The sequence below is a fragment of the Aspergillus puulaauensis genome, chromosome 4 (assembly GCF_016861865.1).
Source record: "Aspergillus puulaauensis MK2 DNA, chromosome 4, nearly complete sequence".
Taxonomy (NCBI): domain Eukaryota; kingdom Fungi; phylum Ascomycota; class Eurotiomycetes; order Eurotiales; family Aspergillaceae; genus Aspergillus; species Aspergillus puulaauensis.
In genome coordinates this window covers 2,707,850-2,727,107 of record NC_054860.1, presented here as the reverse complement: position 1 = coordinate 2,727,107, position 19,258 = coordinate 2,707,850, and the positions used below count along the sequence as shown (strand labels likewise).

The 19,258-nt window shown below is 52.0% G+C and overlaps 7 protein-coding genes across 7 annotated transcripts; 4 read left to right on the top strand and 3 right to left on the bottom strand.

The window, feature by feature from the left end:
• Positions 1 to 83: 83 nt before the first annotated feature.
• On the top strand, positions 84 to 2,390 carry APUU_41090A (VHS domain protein; the record flags this gene model as incomplete). Its single annotated transcript, XM_041704234.1, has 8 exons — positions 84 to 153; positions 220 to 307; positions 378 to 453; positions 533 to 826; positions 882 to 1,154; positions 1,205 to 1,580; positions 1,629 to 2,140; positions 2,190 to 2,390. 8 exons carry the CDS (start codon positions 84 to 86, stop codon positions 2,388 to 2,390), a joined length of 1,890 nt encoding a protein of 629 aa, XP_041556840.1.
• Positions 2,391 to 4,990: 2,600 nt separating this feature from the next.
• APUU_41089A (uncharacterized protein) lies at positions 4,991 to 6,515 on the top strand (the record flags this gene model as incomplete). The annotated part of the gene is made up of 2 exons (XM_041704233.1): positions 4,991 to 5,073; positions 5,123 to 6,515. 2 exons carry the CDS (start codon positions 4,991 to 4,993, stop codon positions 6,513 to 6,515), a joined length of 1,476 nt encoding a protein of 491 aa, XP_041556839.1.
• A 2,958-nt stretch (positions 6,516 to 9,473) lies between these two features.
• Positions 9,474 to 11,238, bottom strand: SDS23 (cell separation during budding; the record flags this gene model as incomplete). Its single annotated transcript, XM_041704232.1, has 5 exons — positions 9,474 to 9,876; positions 9,934 to 10,112; positions 10,160 to 10,277; positions 10,327 to 10,796; positions 10,858 to 11,238. 5 exons carry the CDS (start codon positions 11,236 to 11,238, stop codon positions 9,474 to 9,476), a joined length of 1,551 nt encoding a protein of 516 aa, XP_041556838.1.
• A 458-nt stretch (positions 11,239 to 11,696) lies between these two features.
• APUU_41087S (uncharacterized protein) lies at positions 11,697 to 12,929 on the bottom strand (the record flags this gene model as incomplete). Its single annotated transcript, XM_041704231.1, has 2 exons — positions 11,697 to 12,552; positions 12,601 to 12,929. 2 exons carry the CDS (start codon positions 12,927 to 12,929, stop codon positions 11,697 to 11,699), a joined length of 1,185 nt encoding a protein of 394 aa, XP_041556837.1.
• A 1,286-nt stretch (positions 12,930 to 14,215) lies between these two features.
• Positions 14,216 to 15,433, top strand: APUU_41086A (phosphatidate phosphatase App1 family protein; the record flags this gene model as incomplete). Its single annotated transcript, XM_041704230.1, has 1 exon — positions 14,216 to 15,433. The coding sequence occupies one exon, from the start codon at positions 14,216 to 14,218 to the stop codon at positions 15,431 to 15,433; it is 1,218 nt and encodes a 405-aa protein (XP_041556836.1).
• Positions 15,434 to 15,785: 352 nt separating this feature from the next.
• On the top strand, positions 15,786 to 16,940 carry APUU_41085A (NADP-dependent oxidoreductase; the record flags this gene model as incomplete). Its single annotated transcript, XM_041704228.1, has 1 exon — positions 15,786 to 16,940. The coding sequence occupies one exon, from the start codon at positions 15,786 to 15,788 to the stop codon at positions 16,938 to 16,940; it is 1,155 nt and encodes a 384-aa protein (XP_041556835.1).
• A 779-nt stretch (positions 16,941 to 17,719) lies between these two features.
• Positions 17,720 to 18,992, bottom strand: APUU_41084S (GOLPH3/VPS74 family protein; the record flags this gene model as incomplete). Its single annotated transcript, XM_041704227.1, has 4 exons — positions 17,720 to 17,770; positions 17,828 to 18,324; positions 18,389 to 18,635; positions 18,723 to 18,992. The coding sequence occupies 4 exons, from the start codon at positions 18,990 to 18,992 to the stop codon at positions 17,720 to 17,722; spliced, it is 1,065 nt and encodes a 354-aa protein (XP_041556834.1).
• Between the last annotated feature and the right edge of the window lie 266 nt (positions 18,993 to 19,258).

Genomic DNA, 19,258 nt, shown 5'->3' with positions numbered 1-19,258 from the left:
GTCTCCTCTTTTGGGACTCTCACGTCTTTATTTTATTTTTTGATCTGGCCCCCGTCGTCACCCTGGAGGCCGCTTCCGCACGAATGGCAGCTAGGGACCGCTTTAGTGGTGCCTATGCTGACCTGGGCTTCACCCCTCTTCAGAGGGCCATTCGTACGTTATACAACACTGAATGGCAGCTTTAGTCTCCTCAGCTAACCAAAACGCTCAATCTGATAGGAAACGCCTGCGATCTTTCCCACTATGAGCCGAACCTCGCTCTAAACCTCGAAGTTGCAGACCTGGTCAATTCCAAGAAAGGCAATGCGTGAGTAGTCGCGCAGCTCTGAACCGAAAGCACAATATTCGATGGATCATTTACTGATGGGTTACATTAGTCCCCGAGAAGCAGCATTCGATATCGTCCGCCTGATAAATTCCCGCAACCAGAATGTTTCATTATTAGCATTGGCGGTAGGCCAGATCTCCCTTTTGCAGTCTTGTAACTAGTGCAAGGCCCGGCGCATTGGCTGACAGGACTTCTTTTCAATAGCTTTTGGACATTTGCGTCAAAAACTGCGGATACCCGTTCCATCTTCAGATTAGCACGAAAGAGTTCCTGAATGAGTTGGTCCGGCGCTTCCCTGAACGGCCGCTCATGCGAGCCACGAGGGTCCAGCATCGCATTCTCGAGTCGATTGAGGAGTGGAGGCAAACTATATGTCAGACGTCAAGGTATAAGGATGACCTAGGGCATATCCGTGATATGCACAGGCTGCTCCTCTACAAGGGCTATGTGTTTCCAGAGATTCGGCGCGAAGATGCGGCCGTCTTGAATCCTAGCGATGTATGTTATCTCGCCAACCCCCCACCCCTTTTGAACGGCATTGACATGGTATTAGAATTTGCGGTCGGCGGAGGAAATGGAAGAGGAGGAACGCGAGGCACAGTCGGCGAAGCTGCAGGAGCTCATTCGGAGAGGGACACCGGCGGATCTACAAGAAGCGAACCGGCTGATGAAGGTTATGGCGGGATACGACAATCGCCATAAAACTGATTACCGAGCGAAGGCGGCCGAGGAGGTGTCTAAAGTACAGGAGAAGGCTAAAATTCTGGAGGAGATGCTGCAGAGCCAGGCGCCGGGTGACCGGATTGCGGAGGGTGATGTCTTTGAGGTATGGGACGGCAACGGAATAGCGAAGAGATAATCTAACATGCTTCGCAGGAGCTCGCAAATGCGCTTCAAAGTGCGCACCCGAAGATCCAGAAAATGTGCGAGGAGGAAGCAGAGGACCCAGAAGCTGTGCGCAAGCTGTTGGAGATCAACGATAGCATACATCGAACCATCCAACGATACAAGCTCGTGAAGACCGGCGATTTCGAGGGGGCGACGAAGATTCCCAAGGGCACCTTGGGCACCACCACGGGAGTGTCCAAGAACGCCAACAACGAGTTATCTCTGATCGATTTCGACCCCGAGCCCAGTTCTAATGGAGACGCACAGCAGCCGGCGGCGCAGGGCTCTAGCTCTATTGAGAGTGACCTGCTTGGCCTGTCAATCGACGAGCCAATTCCCTCAGGTGGAATCTCATTAGGACAAAGTACGTATCGTTGCGTGATTTGCAGTTCATTGACTAACATTGTGAAAGCGAGCCCGCCTGTTCCCCAGATACCCCAGACTTCCAGTGCATTCCAACAAAACATTGATATCCTCGGTTCGTTAAGCTCACCTCAACCCCCGTCCAAGTCATCGACACCCGTACCCGCATTTTCGCAAGCAACAGCAACACCACCACCTCCTGCGGCGGACCCATTCGCGTCCTTAGTATCCGCCAGCCCTCGACACCAAAGCCCATTTCCCTCTGGAAGCTCTGTCAGTCCTCAACCGCCGGCATCGTCGTCGCTACTTGACCTTGCGGGAGCGGCTCCGGCGGCAAAGCCCAAGGCAGAGGAGGACGAGTGGAATTTCGCGTCATCGCTGCCAGAGAGCAATTCGTTACCCAGCACCAACCGGGTGCAGGTTCTGAACTCGTCACTGAAGGTTGAATTGCTCGCTCGTCGACACCCCCAGCAACAGCGCCAGATCCACCTGGTTGCGTCTTTCTCAAATGCGACAAGCCAACCGCTGAACGATCTCCACTTCCAGGTTGCAGTCGAAAAGGTATCTATCTCTCTCTATTCCTTTCAATAGCAAATGTTAATCAAATCAGGCATACACATTACACCTCCGGCCGCAGTCCGGCCGCGACATCGGCCCGCTCCAAGCAAACGGCGTGCAACAGGAAATGCTCATCGACGGTATTGACATGGGCAAGGGCAACGCCGTGAAAATCCGCTTCCGGGTGTCGTACCGGCTGGGCAGCGAAACAAAGGAGGAGCAAGGGATGGTCCCGGCACTGGGAATAGCATAAAGACACAACCTACCTACCTACTTACCTACTACTACTAGTGGTCTACTACTATCTTAGTTTTATCTATCTATCGCGCAACCTAGCCAGTCTGCCTGTCCCTGAATCGTGCCCTGCACCTTTTTCTTGTCTATATTTTGTGAATTTATTTGAGTGATCGATCGATTGATCGGGGCCTTCTAACTACGCATCTAATCTACGGATACTGGATGGTTAGTTGTTTTACCACTTCCATCGCTGACATGATACACATACTGTAGACAGCGGAATAAGATATAAGAATCCCATACCGAGTTGCGATGCCGATGGCGATGTTTGATGCCGAGGTGTGGCGGAACAGACGTAGCTGGATATAGGAGTCAGTCACAAAAACAAGAACAGAACAAGAATAATCGTTATCAAAGCCTGATTAATCGATTAATATGGATTCTCAGCACTGGCATAGTCATACTAAACCAGATAGAGACAAGCCTGCGAATAACTCAGCCTGAAGGGGGGGGGGCACCTTAAGAGGCTAGATAGATAGTATAGGCCAGGCCAGGCCAGACCAGACCAGACCAGGCCAGACACAGATAGGGCAGGTCCATCCTCATTCCTCCCCCAGCCCAACCAAACCAAACCAAACCAAACAGTGCTGGCCTAAGACGCAATAGTAACACCCTCGTATATTAAAACAAAAACGCCCTTGAACCAAGCCAGACAAAACCAGAAAACCAGAAAACCAAATAATGGGGCGTGGGGGTGAGATACCACACCACACCCAGCCCTACCATACCGCACGGACAATCATTCATTCGAAAGAGCCTTCAAGGTACGGTACGGTACCTACCTAAACCCAGCCAGGTCGGAAGAGCCCCGATCTCCCAGTCCAGGAATCAGGGCCGGTGGCCCGGTTCGAAGCCCGGACCGGTGAGACCGGTGAGACTGTGAGAGCCAACAGAGCCTAACAAAATCCAAGGGGGCAAGTACTAGTACGTAGGCAGATAGGTAGATAGGTAGATAGGTAGATACCGTATGCGGTCGTTGCGAGGGGGAGCGTTATTGGCTCGGGCGCATGGAATTGGCCTGAGTAGGGAAGGCAGACGGTGTACCTTGCTTACCCGGAGATAGGTAAGCATCGGCCACGGGGTTCCCAGATAGGAAATGTCTGGTATGGCACTATCTGCTAACCAGGTATTGTACTCCGAGAGGGCTGGGTTGGGTTTGCTTGGCCGGATGAATGGGATTATGCCGTGACTAGCAGTAGTATTACTATTATGCAAACTGATATACAAGTTACAGACTACGTAGAGTTAAACCCTTGAGAGTGGCTTGACGCTTGCAGCAGTCCCTGCATTAGCGGAGGTTAAACCCGTACACCATACAAGATTGCACACGAGGAGTATCCTGAGGTTCGGATATCAGATGCAGACGCCAGTACCGGTGGGTGGCGTCCGCAATGCCCTTCCCCAGTGACGGAAAGGAAAGATAGCAGAGGCGTGAGATACCCCAAATATGGCGCGAAATTTCGTCAGTCGCGGGATACAGAGTCGGGTAGATAATACAGTATCTATAGGTGTTGTATGGATGTAAACTTGTCTAATAGGGCAATATAGGACGACGGCGGGGAATTCTTGCCGCCAGTCGACCGATCGGAGACCGCCGACTTGGGAGATGCAAGATAGAAACTGATACGATAACCTTGGGAAAGGGAAGAAAAGCCTGCAAAAAGATTGCTGGTGGCGAATGATGGTGGTTGCAGAGAGAACGTGGATGGGGGAGGCGCACTGGCACTGCTGAAGGCCCGGGGTTTTGCACCGGCCGTGAAGAAAAGCGGCTGCGATTAGACGGGAAGTTATTTCCCTGGGCCCAGAGGCGAAGGAGGCCAGGGCGCATTTGGGCCGGGCTAGAGCCTGGAGAGGTGAGGGGAGAGCTGAGCTCGAGGACTCGGGCAGACTTGTCGGTGGTTAGTTAGTGAGTTAGCGAGTTAGACGACGCTGGTCGGGGTGGGGGGAGTCACAGTGCAAGGTGGCGATCACACAGTGGGTCGGAGAATCCAACTCAGTTGGACAGTGCGTCTGTCAGGAAGACCAGCCATAGGCTATTGAATGGAGGGTTGATGAAGGCATGTACGGAGTACACCGTAGATAGCTGGACTTAGGGCTGTCGGACGGACAGAGACAGACAGACAGACAGAGAGACAGACACAGACAGACACAGACAAGAAACAGCCTGCAGAACCTACAGACAACGAACATCTACAACTACGGTGACAAGACTGCGAAAGCGAGAAATCCCCGGGGATCTAGACTGACGCCTCCTCGTCCACGCCCATGGCAGGCTGGGCACCCAGAGCCGCGGGGCTTTCGTCTCGTCTGGGCGTCTCCTGGGCTTCGAGCGCAGAAAACCTTAACAGCTGTCAGTCCCATGGATTTGCACCAGACCCAGATTCCTGAACCCGCCGCGGCGTGAACCGTGGATAGCTCCACCCGTCCTGGCCTGGCTCTCCCTGGGGTGGAGTGGGATGCTGAAGTTATTTAACTTGGCCTTCGTCGTGCCCTGCTCCGTCCTGCAGCTGATCCTGTCTGGTACTTTTCTGAGCATTCTGATAACCAGACACCACGATGTCTCCCAGAGCCCCTTCGCCCAGACCGGGCCCTGATGCCGCAGCTGCGAGCAACCGCACCAAGGAGGAGAACCAGGAACGGTATGTCGCCTGGGCAAGCCTGACGCTGTAACTCTACTGACAGCCACAGTGCATTCATTGCCGCTTCCAGGCGCAAAGACCGCAGTTTGGATGCTCGCATCGAGTCAGCCAACCGCGCCTCGAGCCTGCACAAGCAGCGCACGGGCAGAGCCCTGCACATCACCCGCGAGATCGTGCAGGACGAGTCCATGTATGAGGAGATCGACGACACGTACCGCACCAAGCTGCAGCAGTACATGCGCGCGCAGAACATGCAGCTGAGCCGCGACTTTGACAACTCGCTGCTGGCGGGCTTCACGCCCTCTGGTGGCATGCCGACGCTGCAGATGCCCAGCGCCTCGCAGGGCCAGACTCCCCCCCATCTCGCCAGCGCCTCGCCGAGTTTCTCATCCAGCCTGAACATGCCCACTCTAACGCAGAATCTGCCCGCAATGCACATCCGGCCCCGGGGCTCCCACAGCGGGCCAAGGGGAGGCCACGGCCCCAACCACCAGCGGCGAGCATCCAGCGTTGCACCCGCCGGCCCGATCCACGCAGGCCGCAAGATGAGCCTTGATTTCACCCAGCTGCGATCCGGCTCCATCTCTGGCCCAAGCACCGATCTCAACGCGACCCCAGGAAGCTTCTCACCGTCGTATCCAACCCCGGGGCCCATCCAGGCCCAGGCCCAGCCGCAGTCACAGTCGCAGGCCCAGGCCCAGATGCCCGCCTATGTTGCGTCCACCCCCACCTACGCCGTGCGCCCCCAGCAGCAGCAGCAGCAGCAGCAGCAACACCACCAGTTGATGCAGTCGTTCGACGGCCTCTTCCAGGGACACGCAATGTCTCCGTCCGCTTCGTTTGGCGGCATCCCGATGCACACCCCCCAGTTCCGCAACCGCATTGGGTCGGCGCCCACCATCCCCGTGCGGGCTCAGGCGCAGGCGTTGTCGCTGGCACAGAGTCACTCGCGAGCAGGCGGGCAGCACTCGCGGAACCGGTCGGAGCCCACTCCCGCGGCGGCAGAAGTGCCCACGCCCTCGTCGTCGTCGTCGTCCTTCTCGCTGGGCTTCTTCCCGCACAGCTCGTCCAACTCCGACAGCACCTCGACGGAGATGATGACCACCCCCGGCAGCACCTCGCCTCACACCCCCGTCTCGCAGGCCTCCTCCAACCTGCGCCACAACCTGTCCAGCCTGGACTTGACCGACACCGCAAACGACGCCGCAAAGTTCGACACCGACCAGCAGCTGCAGAGCTTCGGCCTGCATCTCGGCCTTGGGGCCTTCCCTCACCAGTCGGCCGACCAGGACTTTGTCGACTTTAGCGACTTTGCGGCCACCCTCGACCAGAGCCATACCATGTTTCCCTTCAACTTCCAACTCCCGGTCGACTCGGGCAGCCTCACTGCGGATGCTACTTTTGGCGACGGCCCCGATATGAAGGAGTTTATCACCTTATGATTATCTTTTTTTCTTTTCTTTCTTGCTTTTCTTTCTATAAACGACCACCTGTATGGTTGGCAGGTGCTTGCATCTTTTCTGATTACATCTTTTATTACTACTACTTTACATATATGAGTCTCGATGACCATTGCCATGACTGCTTGATTTTGGCGAGTTCATTCATGTCATTACATATCCTGTCTTTGCTTGACTTGTCTTGACTTGTTTTGACTTTTCTTTTCTGTTCCATCGAACTGGAAAATACCCACACGTCGAGTTGTTGCTCTGATACCTAGTTTGCGTCCACTGGCACTGCATGTTCTGCTATTCAGTGTAGGTACTGCTAGTAGCATCACTTCATAATGAGACACGAATCCGCCTCCTGGTTCCACTACTTAGTCCACTCCTTAATCCACCTCGTATATCTTCCAGGCCTACGTAGTACAGACTACGGAGTAACTACGGAGTAAGCACGGAGTACTCACCCAGTACCTCATCAGTAGGTACGGACTCAACGGTTCACGGAGTGACGGAGCCCATCGGCTAACACCCAACCAACAGCAGGAACCGTCGTTTGCTGCGTGGGAACTGGCTGGGAACTGGCAAGGAAGTACGTACCCGTCTCCATCAAGCCCAGAGTCTACTCAGTGCTCAGAGTCTTCTTCAGAGTCGACCCCCCGCAAAGATCGACAAATAGCAGAAGTCTGATGTACTTAACGTTACGTCTATAGTCTTCAGCCAACCCACATAACCCACCTGCCAGTGGCCACTGCCACTGCAGTGGGCAAGTATCCAGTAGTAGTACGCAGTGGCCAGTGTCCACTCGCAAACCCAGTAACCCACTCCTGTCGACCTGTCTTGGATAGCACCATTACCCCTCCCGAGTTCCCAGATAGCGGGCGGATTCAAGTGGGATAGTGGGATAAAGTGACAGAGCAATGAGGTAACTGGTCAGCCGTGACAGCTGCTGGCCCGCTGGGGCTGGTGCTGGGTCCCCCTGTCTTCCGCAAACGGAAACCCCAGAGCTATATCGAGAATCGGTGCTATAACCCGCAACGCTGGGACGGTGCTATCCTGGGTCGGTGCCACATTCCAAAAGAGGTTAAAATTGAGAACCAGGTGCCTAGTTGCGGTTCGTACCTCATTTTGACACTTTGACAGAGGGACATCTCATGTTCTGGCGACTGTCAGTCGGGAATGATACTACGGTGTATACTGGTGTACGGAGTATACTCGGACATGTACCTTTTTGGCTTAGATTGTTGGATGGGCGAGTTTAACATAGCGTAGTATTAGGTTTAATTTGGTTAGCTCTGCGTTTTGAAACCTACAAAGTGCTAGCATATACCAAGATACTAGTAGTCTCGTAACTATAGCAGATGACCAGAAGCTGAGGTGCGACTCGTGCGTGATTTTACCGACGAGCCCCCCGTTTCCAATGGAACCGCACTGGCAGCTGCGACTCCCCCATCTGGCTGATCTGGAACTGGAAAGAGCCAGCGGCCAGCGCCTGGCCGAACTTGGGACGAGCAACTCCGGAACCCGAACAAGCCAAGCCCAGAGCTTGTGTGGGTCAGTCAGGGTCCCCACCCAAAACTGAAGAACGGTCATGTCTCATTGGCCGGGAGGAACAAGCCAGAGTTTGCACGCTGTCGATCAAGAATGCCCTAGGCTGGTTTGGGTGTAGTGCGCTGCATGAGGGTTTCCCACCGACCATGGTTGATATGAACAGCCCTGGATTTTGCTCAAGTTTGGCGGGGGTTTGATTTGTCGGGTTGGTTGGAAGATGCGAGCTGAACTTTTTTTTCCTCCCAGGTTCCAGTCCAGTCCAGTCTTAGTACTCGTTCCAGTTCCAGTTCCAGACTTGGACGCGCCCTCGGTTCTAGCTCGGCCTAGGCTTGCTCGGGCTAATGCAGGTTGCTTTGCTTGCGAAACGGAATTTGGTTCTGAAGTTTGTTCTTGAGGAATTCAACGTCACAGAGGCTGCTTTAGGTAAATACGGGGAGCCAAGAGACACCGAGGTCCAACGGACAGGAGGAGAAGCCACGAGAAGCGACGACAAGCGACAGCAAGCGACGACAAGGGAACGAAAGCTAAGCACCCTACTCCGTACGAAAAGCGGGAATTCAATGAATTCGATTTAAACATAATCACGTTCACCCTTCCAAAGATTGTAACTTTGTAAGCCATGTTCCCCGGCCGATCGAAATGCTCAAAATGCGGGGGAAGTGGCCTGACTGTCCAGCTGTTTAGGTGCCGCTTCAGCCTCGAGCTAGCCGGCCACCAGCCACGAGATTCAGGTGGTTGATTGAAGCCAGGGTTCGGGGTTACGAAGATCTGGGCATTGACCTGCTCGTTGCTGTACTCCGTACTTTTGTAAATGCTGTCGGTGTGGGGTGGACTGGGGTTCTAGGTTTCCCCGCACTGTCTGTCAGTCTCAAGGTCTCGACTCCAAACTGATTGATAGGCTTCATACCGAGGAATAAATGGACCTACTGGCTTGGCACTTGCTTCCGTTATCAGACACATGTACAGTACTCCAAGTGGCACCTCCAACAACCCTAAAGCGTTTGCTTCACGACGGCCAAGAATACGGATTCTACTAATTGGAACGCTGCTGTTCTCCAATTGACGTCTGTTAATAAGCGAAAGTATGAGTACATTCCAAGAATGGATACAGTCGCTTCTCTCGGCTTTGGATCGGACGAATTTGAATGTCGCCAGGGATCATGTTACGCAGGGCCCTGCGTCTCTGGAAGTCTTCTCCGTGAGCTACTTGGAAGACTCCTACCTCTGGACTAGCCAATCGATCTATATCTGGTTGTTTAGCCATATGGGCCAACAGAAGACATACATACAGGAGTTGAATGAGATCTGAACTTGACTTTCATCTACAAGCGTTATTCCAAGTTTGAAGTTGTATATAGTTGCTCATGTACACCAGATACTTGCAGTAGTCCGCGCCGGTAATTCAAATCATCTACTAAATAGCTCCCGCCCAATCTCCCCGCTCTGCCGCACGCTGATGCTGGAACTGCTGCTTCGTCGTCGTCGGCTGCGGCTCTCGGCTGGGTCTGCCGGGCTCAACCCGCTGGCTCGCGCGTGCAGATTTAATACATCAGTCAGGCTCACGACACCCACCAGACGTCCGGATAGTCGAGCACCTGGTAGTGCGGACGCCGGGATGGCTGGCGTAAGAGGGGTCGGGCTCACGTATGGTGCTGCGGCCGGAGGCAGCTGCGCCGTCGCCGGGTTTGGCGATTGTGGCGGCGACTGTGCGTTATTGCTCCCTGTGGGATGGAGTGGGATGTGCACCATTGAGTGAGAGGGTGTTGGGGGCCCAGATGATGACGGCGATAGAGGGTCAGTAATCCATAGCCTAGGCGAGAAATTACTATCAGTCGTTATTTAATTCATTACCCCCGGGACGACTTACCGGTGGGACCTGGTAGCCACCACTTTGGCTACTGTGTGTGCGAGCGTCGATCCTGGATGGACGTGGAAAACTGGGAATGAATCTTTGCCTTCTTGGAGTCCCCGAGTGGAAAGAATCACGGAGATGAAATGCGTGCATGTGTTGGTGAGCAGCGGAAGTGACGACGATCTCGTAAGTAGCTATTTTGATCAGCAACTTCTTTTCCAACTAGAAATACAAAACATACCTTGACATCAGTGGTAGATATGTTTCCAACGACGTTGCTGTGGTTGTCAACAACTGCCACAGACGATATTCCTTCACTGTGCATCAACTGCAGCGCCTCGCAGAGCATCTTGTCGCCACTACGCAAGTTAGCAGCCAACAGCAACATAACCAGTTTCGGAGACTTACTTGATTGAAATAACAGCGTGGGATCCTATCTTCAGATCTCGCAGCGGCTGCGGATATAACTGGTCAAGAACGGGGAAGCAACGCCCATTCTCCCACAAAAACTTGACGAGCCGGAACTGGCTGAAGATGCCCAGAACCTCATCATCTCGCTGTTCATCAACCACAATAACACGGTGTATTCCGCCACCAAATGTCTCAACCGCTCTCATCACGCTGGCTGACGCCGGGAGTGTCGTCAGCGGTTCCTTTCTCCCAAGTTCTTTTACGTCTCTCATCGGGATGGGAATGTTTTCGTGAGCCTTGCGAGCGAGCTCTTCATAAGCTGGAAGTAGTTCTTCATCTGGTCGGGTTAACCCCGCGGCGAGCAAAAGGTACGTATTCAAGTCATTATAGTCGAATGTCCCGACTGCGGTGTTCTGCTCAGGTGTCTCGCGAATCAGCAACACTGGCGCTCCAGTGTCAATGAGAACCTGCCATCCAAACCAAAAATTAGCACCACTAAATTGCGAGTCATCCGCGGTAGAGCCTCACATTTGTAGCCTCCTCAATACCGGTATCAAGTTCCACGAACTTTAAGTCATCCTCGCTCACCAGCTCCCCGATCGATATTTCCCGCCAGTCCCGACCAAGGAACGCAGAGTTCACATTGTGCGGGGCCGGCGGGTTGTCGATGAGACTCTGTATAGCGGACTGGGTGAATGAGGGCTGGCGGCGGGCGCGCGGGGATCCGGGTGCTGCGCGGAGAGATTCGCTGAAGCTCGTTCGGTGTTGGTGATTCGATGAGACGTGGGGTAGCCGCGGAGTTCGTCCTGCAACCGAAGACGGGCGGGAGTCAATGCTCGATCGCGGGGAGGTCACATTAGACTCATTGGAGCCTTCTGTCGCGACATCCAGTGTTTGAGGTTCGGACATGATTTCGAGGGGCACTGCGGGGAGACCTGTGCCTCCGCTACCGGGATAATGCAATTCGATTTGTCGGCTAGAGCGCAGATAGAGAGTATGGACGTTAGTCGAGGTATACAACCAGGTATGAGCACCTAAGTAATGAAGATGACGAAGTAAGAAGTTCTCAAGTTGCTTCCAGAACGAGGGTTGTCGAGATTGAAAGTTGAGCTCTCGACGGAGTGCCAATCACGCGGCGTTGCGGGGGAATCGGCGGTGTCTGGTTGGCGGGCAGCGCAATGGCCAATTACAACGGAGCACGCTATCATCATTCATGATGGAGGGACGTTGACAATGGGATTTGTCTAGAAAAACTACTTCGAGTAGTTATGATGGGAGAAGAGAAGATGTGGTATTGTTTGCTGCTCCTCGCTTGGTATCATTCAAACCTAACTTTCTAACCGTATACTCCCGCCCTTGACGGTAGCTCAGAAAAAGCCACTGAGCACATCGCCAATATCTTTTGTACGGTCCTTCATAACGGCCTTGCTCTTACGAGGATGCGCTTGCCCACGCTGACTGTCTGAAGCTCCAACATCTTTCCGTTTCCTGGTGCTCGGTTCGGGATCCATTCGTCGAGGGGCGTCATCTGTCCGTTGATATACGGCACAGTGGGGTTTCGGACGATTGGCTCGCCCACGGGGCTTTGGGCTCATCTTGCCGATTTGAAATTCCAAAACTGGTGTTGAATCTTCGATACCGGCTGCCTTGCAGTTGGATTTGTAAAGTTCATATAGAGTGCCTGGTGGAGATTGCATGACTTCTGCAACCATCCATCCATCATACAAGCCGCCGTCGGAGAATGCGGAGGCAATACCAGGACATTCAAGTGCGACGACAAATTGTAAGCTCGGGAATGATTTCAGAAAGTGAAGTGCCATCTTCGATAGATCTGTTTGATTTCGTATAATCAAAACCCGAAGTTGTGAAAATGCATCTTTCGTCTGGGCCATTTCGCTCCAGGTGCGAACGATTCGGTCCGTCAGTGCCGTCATCTGTATGTCGGACTCGGGCGATGCACCTTGCTTTGGGGGCGTAGCAATATCCAATGCAACTAGGTTTTTTATCTCAGATATCCCAACGAGTTCAGGAATTCGAGCATATGATGATCCCAGAGTCAATACAACTCGCCAACTCAGGCTCTTGCTCTTCGTCAGTCCAAGATACTCTCGCATAGAAATTCGTGGTTCTTCGATCTTCATTGAACGGTACTGTTCGATTTCTCGGAACTGAATCGGATACACAGTTGCGAATATCTTCCACATGTGTAGAGTTTGTTTGTGGCTGAAAGCGTGAGCTGTGGTATTATAATCGAATTCATAACTCACTCACCATCTACCCAGATAGTCCCATATATCGCGCGCAATATGCCATGGCACATTTGCAAACAGGGGTATCGACAAGTTCCTCTGATCTGTGACCAGCGTTCTCATCGCCAAGTACCTCAATGGAGATGCCCCGAAAGGACTTCCTTCCTCCCAGCCCATCAGTAAAAATGGCGACTCATGAAGCCATGCCGGCCCATTCGTTACTTTAGCAGCTGGTGAAGACTCAGTCTCGGTGTATACCTGACCAGAATCATGAACGATTTTCAAGGGGCCCTTTGCCCTGGCGTCCTTTGCCCTGACGCTTGGTCTCTTAAACCTGTCTATCGTGTGCATGCTGCCAACCTGCACTCAATTCACCGTTTTCTTTTGCAATTGCCGTGAAACAGTCGTTGAAATAATATATACGATATCCCCGTTTGGTTTGAACATATTTAAACCACCGTCGGATTTATTGCAAGTTTCAAGTCTGTTTGATTTGAGGAAGTTGATCAGTATGGGAACACACGTGATGTATTTTTACCCTTTTGGGAATACAGTCTCTTCACGGTTTTAACTATTCGCACACCCCCAAGTCGACCTTGGAATTTGGGATCTCAATGCTTAATATGCCCAGCTTCATATATGCGGGGTACAAAGAGAGTGTCGCACCAGAGCGATCTTATATATCCCCTCGAACTCGACATTTGGCCTACCAAACTTACAATTACTACCAAAACACAACTCCAAGCAAGCTGTGCTCAGTTTTCTCAAAAGTATCGTCACCTACGCAGGGAAAATCTGGAAAAAGGACGTACGCCGCCAGCAGACCATGGTTTGCATCGATTTCTGTGTTACAGCCATTCCGTCCTGGTTGTTATTATTATCATTTATACTATCCGTGCATCGGAAGTGCCCCAGGATACCACGTCGAATATCGCTTTGCTTATAACTGAGCGTCATGCCGAGAGGCTCTAATGTCTCTTCAAAACTACCGGGTATCCTTGTCCGAAGCACTAGGATGTCGTCAACTAACAACCAGGTGGAGGCTCCAGCAGAATCAAGAGACGACAGCGACTGACCTCGCCGGAATCACCAATATATTTGCCTGCAAGCTCGTATTGAACAGTCAGGCGCCCGGGATAGACTGCTGATTTTGATAGGGTCACAAGCTTCGCAAGGCTGACTTCCGCATACTTAGGCGCCAAGGGACGAACCATCCCCACGCGCATCCTCTTCTAAATCGATTATTCGCAGTTGAAACGATCGTCGAACCAACAAGGGTCAATCTTGGTCCACCTGACTCATGCATGAAAGGGAAAGTGACTCAAGATAGGCTGTGCCTGGCACACAAACGGTCACTGCCTTGTGGCTCGTTTCTGCGAGTTGAATGCAGATCAGCCGGGCAGTTTGCCCCAGGTCTTGGGGGTTTGTATAAGAATAGCAGCAGGGAACCCATCGAAATGGGGCACATTATTGACTTCATTTCGCATTCCCATATCTTGACTCAACTTAGACAATCATTTGAAGCCAGCTAAGTGATATTGACATACGGAGTATATCGGACGTGATCTACTTGCGGGGTACCTTCCTAGGCAGAGACCACGGGCTACCTAGGTAACAAGCGTCGCACTATTTAAACTATGAGTTCTCCCGTCCAAACAAAGGACCCTGCCATCCCCCAAAAGATGGAGAGGTTCTCGAGCTCTTTGAAACGCTACTCCAGCATCATAAGAATGGCCTCAAACACGTTATTGCGGCAGCCTTCGCAGGTTGCAAATGCCCACCAAAATACGGTCTGGTTGATGGATAACACTGCCTACCGACACCCAGCGTCGCATGTATCCGGTGAACCTCATTCATGGCGTGTCGAGGTTGTGGCCTGCGTGTTCCGAAAAGATAGCAGACGAGATGTGAGTAAGTTTGTCGCTGTGATCGCAGATCTCATTGGACTCGACGGGGCCGTCGGCACAGAAAAGGAGATCCGCCGTCGGATTGCGCAGCGTCTACAGCCTTTCCTATACCAAGTCGTTCCGGGTCACTCGATGATGCTAGAGTTACCTCTACCCAACCACACCACTCAAATTCACCAAATTGGACCCACAGAAGACAATGGTATTATCTCGCAGGTGGTGAACACCGGCGTCCGACACATAGCAGACGGGACCCGAGTACGGGCTCACATTCGAGGTGTGAAGGACAGGGCATCGATGGAAACGACATTTGCTGGGCCAGAAGGCTGGCTGGTCGTATCCGACATCGATGATACAATCAAATACACCAAGACGTCGGATACAACTGGGATAATCCGCACGACTTTCGCGGAAGAACCGAGACCCATTGCGGGCATGCCTCAGCTATATTCTCGGATAGAGTCACGGTTCGAACCCACATGGTTCTACCTTTCTGCGTCGCCGTATAATTTGTACCCTTTCCTTCGAGAATTCCTGCACGACAATTTCAGCCGGGGAACACTCATTCTTCGAGATTCCTCCTGGCTGGACATTAGCGAACTGGTCAAGTCATTCACTGTGAACACACAGGAATACAAGGTCGACCGCATTAGGAAAATCCGGAAGTGGTTTCCGCACCGGCGAGCGCTCTGCATTGGAGACTCCACCCAAACGGACCCTGAGGCTTACGCAGAAATCTACAAACGACATCCCGAGTGGATCCATGCTATTTTCATTCGAAAGGTCATGGATGTGCCTCATATGGAGGAACGTAACTCGCCGAAAAGGTTTGCGGATGCCTTTAGGGATGTTCCGAAGCATATCTGGCGGGTGTTCGAGCACCCAAAAGAAGTCTACCACGCACTGGATGAAATCAGAGCGAGAGATAGCGCAAGCTTCTATCCTTAAAATAAAAACCGCCTCTTTGCAACTGTTATAATCAATGCCTTGGTCAGCTTTATTCATCACAATTACTTTACGACATGGAGTCATGGTCATTTGGCCGCTGATCTCAAGATTGTCGACTTGGTTACGTCAATGCAACGTTTCGCGCGTGGCGAACCCCAGCAGCGATTTGGATGTATTGATGTTTCCAGATGGAAAATGACATAACTCGTGGCATTGGTCTCGGCTTCCTTGAAATTAATCACCTCATTAAAGCGTCGTGTTGTTCGTCAAAGTTAACCAGACTTGATTTTACCATTTTCAAGGGCCAAACGGTACCTTTAACTATCGCTGATCACCCCCACATACAAGAAGAATGAAGCCTGCCAAACGACGCTCTACGACAATGGACGAACAAACCTTTGTCCCAGATACAATGAGGGCTCTATACTGGTGTCCTGCCTCCACGGCTCTCCGCGACAACACTTCTCTGGAGAATCCCAGAGTAGACTCGGAAACGGTTTTCGACATGGACTTTCCTACTCCAAAGCCGTCACCATGCCAGTACTTGATTAAAGTACAGACAGCTGCATTTTCGCACGACGAACTCAGACTCGAAAAAGAGCTTAACCCGTCGAAGTCCATACCACAAGTCCCTGTACATAACTTCTGCGGCACAGTCATCAGCACTCCTTCCAAAGACCATGAGAAGCCAGAAGGTCCGATGTTCAAAGTAGACGAGGTTGTCTTTGGACTGGTTGACTATTCTCAGGACGGCGCAGCGGCCGACTACGTTCTTACAACGGAAGATCAAATCGCCCACAAACCCCAGAATATATCCGCTGCGGAAGCAGCTACCATACCTCTGCCGGCCCTCACAGCCTGGCAAGCTCTCTTCAAGTATGCCGGCATCGATCCCACGCAAGTTAAAGACAAGGGTAGCAAACAATTACGCGTCCTTATCACAAACGCTCACCGCAGTGAGGTCGGAACCCAAGCTCTTCACCTCCTCCGATCTCGAGAACTATTCCCTCGCCATCGTCCTTGGATCTGTGCAACATGTTCCTCGGAAGACAACGCAAACGAGATGCGCCAGCTTTCGCAGGCTGACGAGACCATCCTGATTCCCGACCCCATCCCCAAGGACTTCGATCTCACAGCCACCTTCTGCCGCAACAAATGGGGCCCTGTCGACGTCGTCCTCGACTGCACAGGTGAGGGCATCCTCCAACAATCCAACAACCCCGCCGTTATCAAAGACGGCGGCGCCATCCTAACAGCCGTGGATGCGAATCCCGTCCTGAACATAAACCCAATAAAGAGCGACGGCAAGCCACAGACCCGGTTCGTACACGTCGAACCAGACGGCAAGACCCTAGAGCTGATAGCCAATATGGTCGAGGAGAATAACGTTCGTGGCCGCGTTGAGAATGTCGTTGATCTGATCAATAGCGCGGGCGTTCTTTCTGCTGACGCTGCGGCTGTTGGTGGTGAGCAACGAGGTGGGATTTTTGTTATTCGGGTGAACTGATGTAATTAATTCTCTTCTTTTTGGTGCTTTCATTCCTTCCCTTCTTAATGATTTCCCATTTGCTTTGTGTGTAGTGATTATACTAGAGTTATAGAGAGTGTGTATTATAGTGTTATTGTTCTAGCATGCCAATATATAGACTGTGTTTCCCTCTATACCTTTACATGACATCTGGCAGGAATATTTAGTAAACGATAAAGTAAAAGAATGGCTCAATCCAACAGTGCAAAGTCTTAAACCTCGCAGTCTTCGAGTCTGGGGATGGACAAAGACCTAGTATATTGTGTATTCTGATTTTACGGGCTAATTGCAACGGAATATATTCATTCTCTGAAGCCATAGAGACTCGTTTCTCAGTAGCTTTTCGTTTCATATCCTTGAACATCCATCTGATTGGTGGTAATAGTAACACATCCTGAATCAGCCAGAGAAAGATAGTAATATAGTATAGAAAGACATGTATGAGTATGAATAGCCTTTGGAAGAAAATTAGAAGAAGAGATAGAGGGATAGAAAAGAATTTCGCAAAGTAATACATTTAGAGTCGCTTTCGCTAGCGGATTCATATTAAACACTGTCCTTGCCCAACCTAACCTCGTACGCCGACTATTTCAGACAAAACAACGGGCATCTTTTTTCCAGGCTTCCCGTGGCAGAAACACACAATGTTTGATGTGATGGTGGGCTTAAGGACATGAATATTGACGGAGAGAATAGGATAATTGGCAATAGATGGAATGGAACGAGAAAAAGAAAAGAAAAGATTACAAGTACGGAGCTTAAAGTAGAGAATCAAGTCTAGTGAAAACGCTCAAACAGGCAGCGACAACCTAGAGATATTTAGTGAGTGGTTGAATATACCTGATTAAGGGAAAGTGGAATATTACCTCGAGTTGAACCTCCTTGTCACCGGAACCCTTGTTCACTTCGTCGTTGATCGCTTGGGCCAGATTGGCCCCAACGGACTGGGAGCCACCAGGGCGCCGCGCAAATGGCCATTGAGAGTACTCGGCAAGTAGTTCATCTACCTGTGCAAAAGCTCTTTCGCGAGCCTCATGGCTCATTGTGACCAGCGCATTCTCCAACACGTTCGCTGCGTAGGCGGCGCACACCATAGTAATAGTGCGCAGGTAGCGAAACTCGGTCTCTTCGGGGAGCCATTGGTTTCCTGGGAGAAGCACAGTGCGACTGCTGCAGATATTGCGCACCCGTCGGTTGAGGTCTTCTTTGGCGCCGCCATCAGCAACGGGGTGAGTAGCCATATCGAAGAGAAGGAAGTTCCGTTTTTCGGTCCGGAGAATGCCTTTGTCTACAAGGCCCTTGGCGAGACGCTCGCGTACTTGTTTCAGTTGATATCCAATTTTCATCAAGTTCCATGTTTCGCCTATTGTTCGCGAATAGCGGTCAGCGTGCCGTTGAACAAGTGTAGAGTGGCTTGTTGTACGTACCGCTCATCAGGTCGATCCAGGAGTTCACGCTCATCCTCTCACTCGACTTCATCATCTTCAATGCCTCGTCCAGCAAGACTTCCCCCGTCATTGTGTCGTCAATAACTTCAATTACCCGGTCGGCCAAGGGGAACCTTCGTCGAGAAGAGTCCTTCTGCATGGCAACCCGACCGCGGAGAGCCAGCTCGATGACGATGCATCCTCGTAAAGCGTAGGAAATGTTTTCGTTCCAGAAAGACAAGTAACCCTGCGGTGAGTTCATGCAGTGGTCAGCTACCATTCAAGTAGCAGAGGGTCAGGACATGCCCTCGCGTGGGCAGGGATCAAGACTGACCTGTTTGTCCTTCAGTCCAAGCAGAAGCACCTCTTCCATGAGCGTTAGCTTTGGTTGCTTGCTCCGTTCCTCTGTCTCGCTGATATCCCTGGGATCGAAGGCAATCTTATGCCCATTTTCTGAGTTCGTGTATGACGTCTCGGGGATGCGGTTGTCCATTGCGGAGTTGTTCCGGGAGACAGGCGAGGAGACTCTGCTGTCATCGTTCTCGTCTGAGCCAGTGGCTCGACCGACACCTCTCCGACGAGTCAAGCCCCCGGCTGAGGCCATGGGATCGGGCGGCGAGGGTTTGTGTCGTCGGGGGTGGGGTGTGGAAGGTGCGTGAGGCTGCGGATAGCGGACGAGCTGAAGCGCGTGCCACTATTGTCGACGCCAAGTGACTGGTTTCCCCGTTCTTGAAAGCCGATTGACACCGTTGAGGATATCGCGGAAGGTAGTTCCAGGGCGGCGATGGAGGGGTGGGATTGTAGGTGGACGGTTGCAGAGTAGAAAGGACGGGGAGGGAGAAGGAGGACAAAAAAGATCCGCCCGAGAGA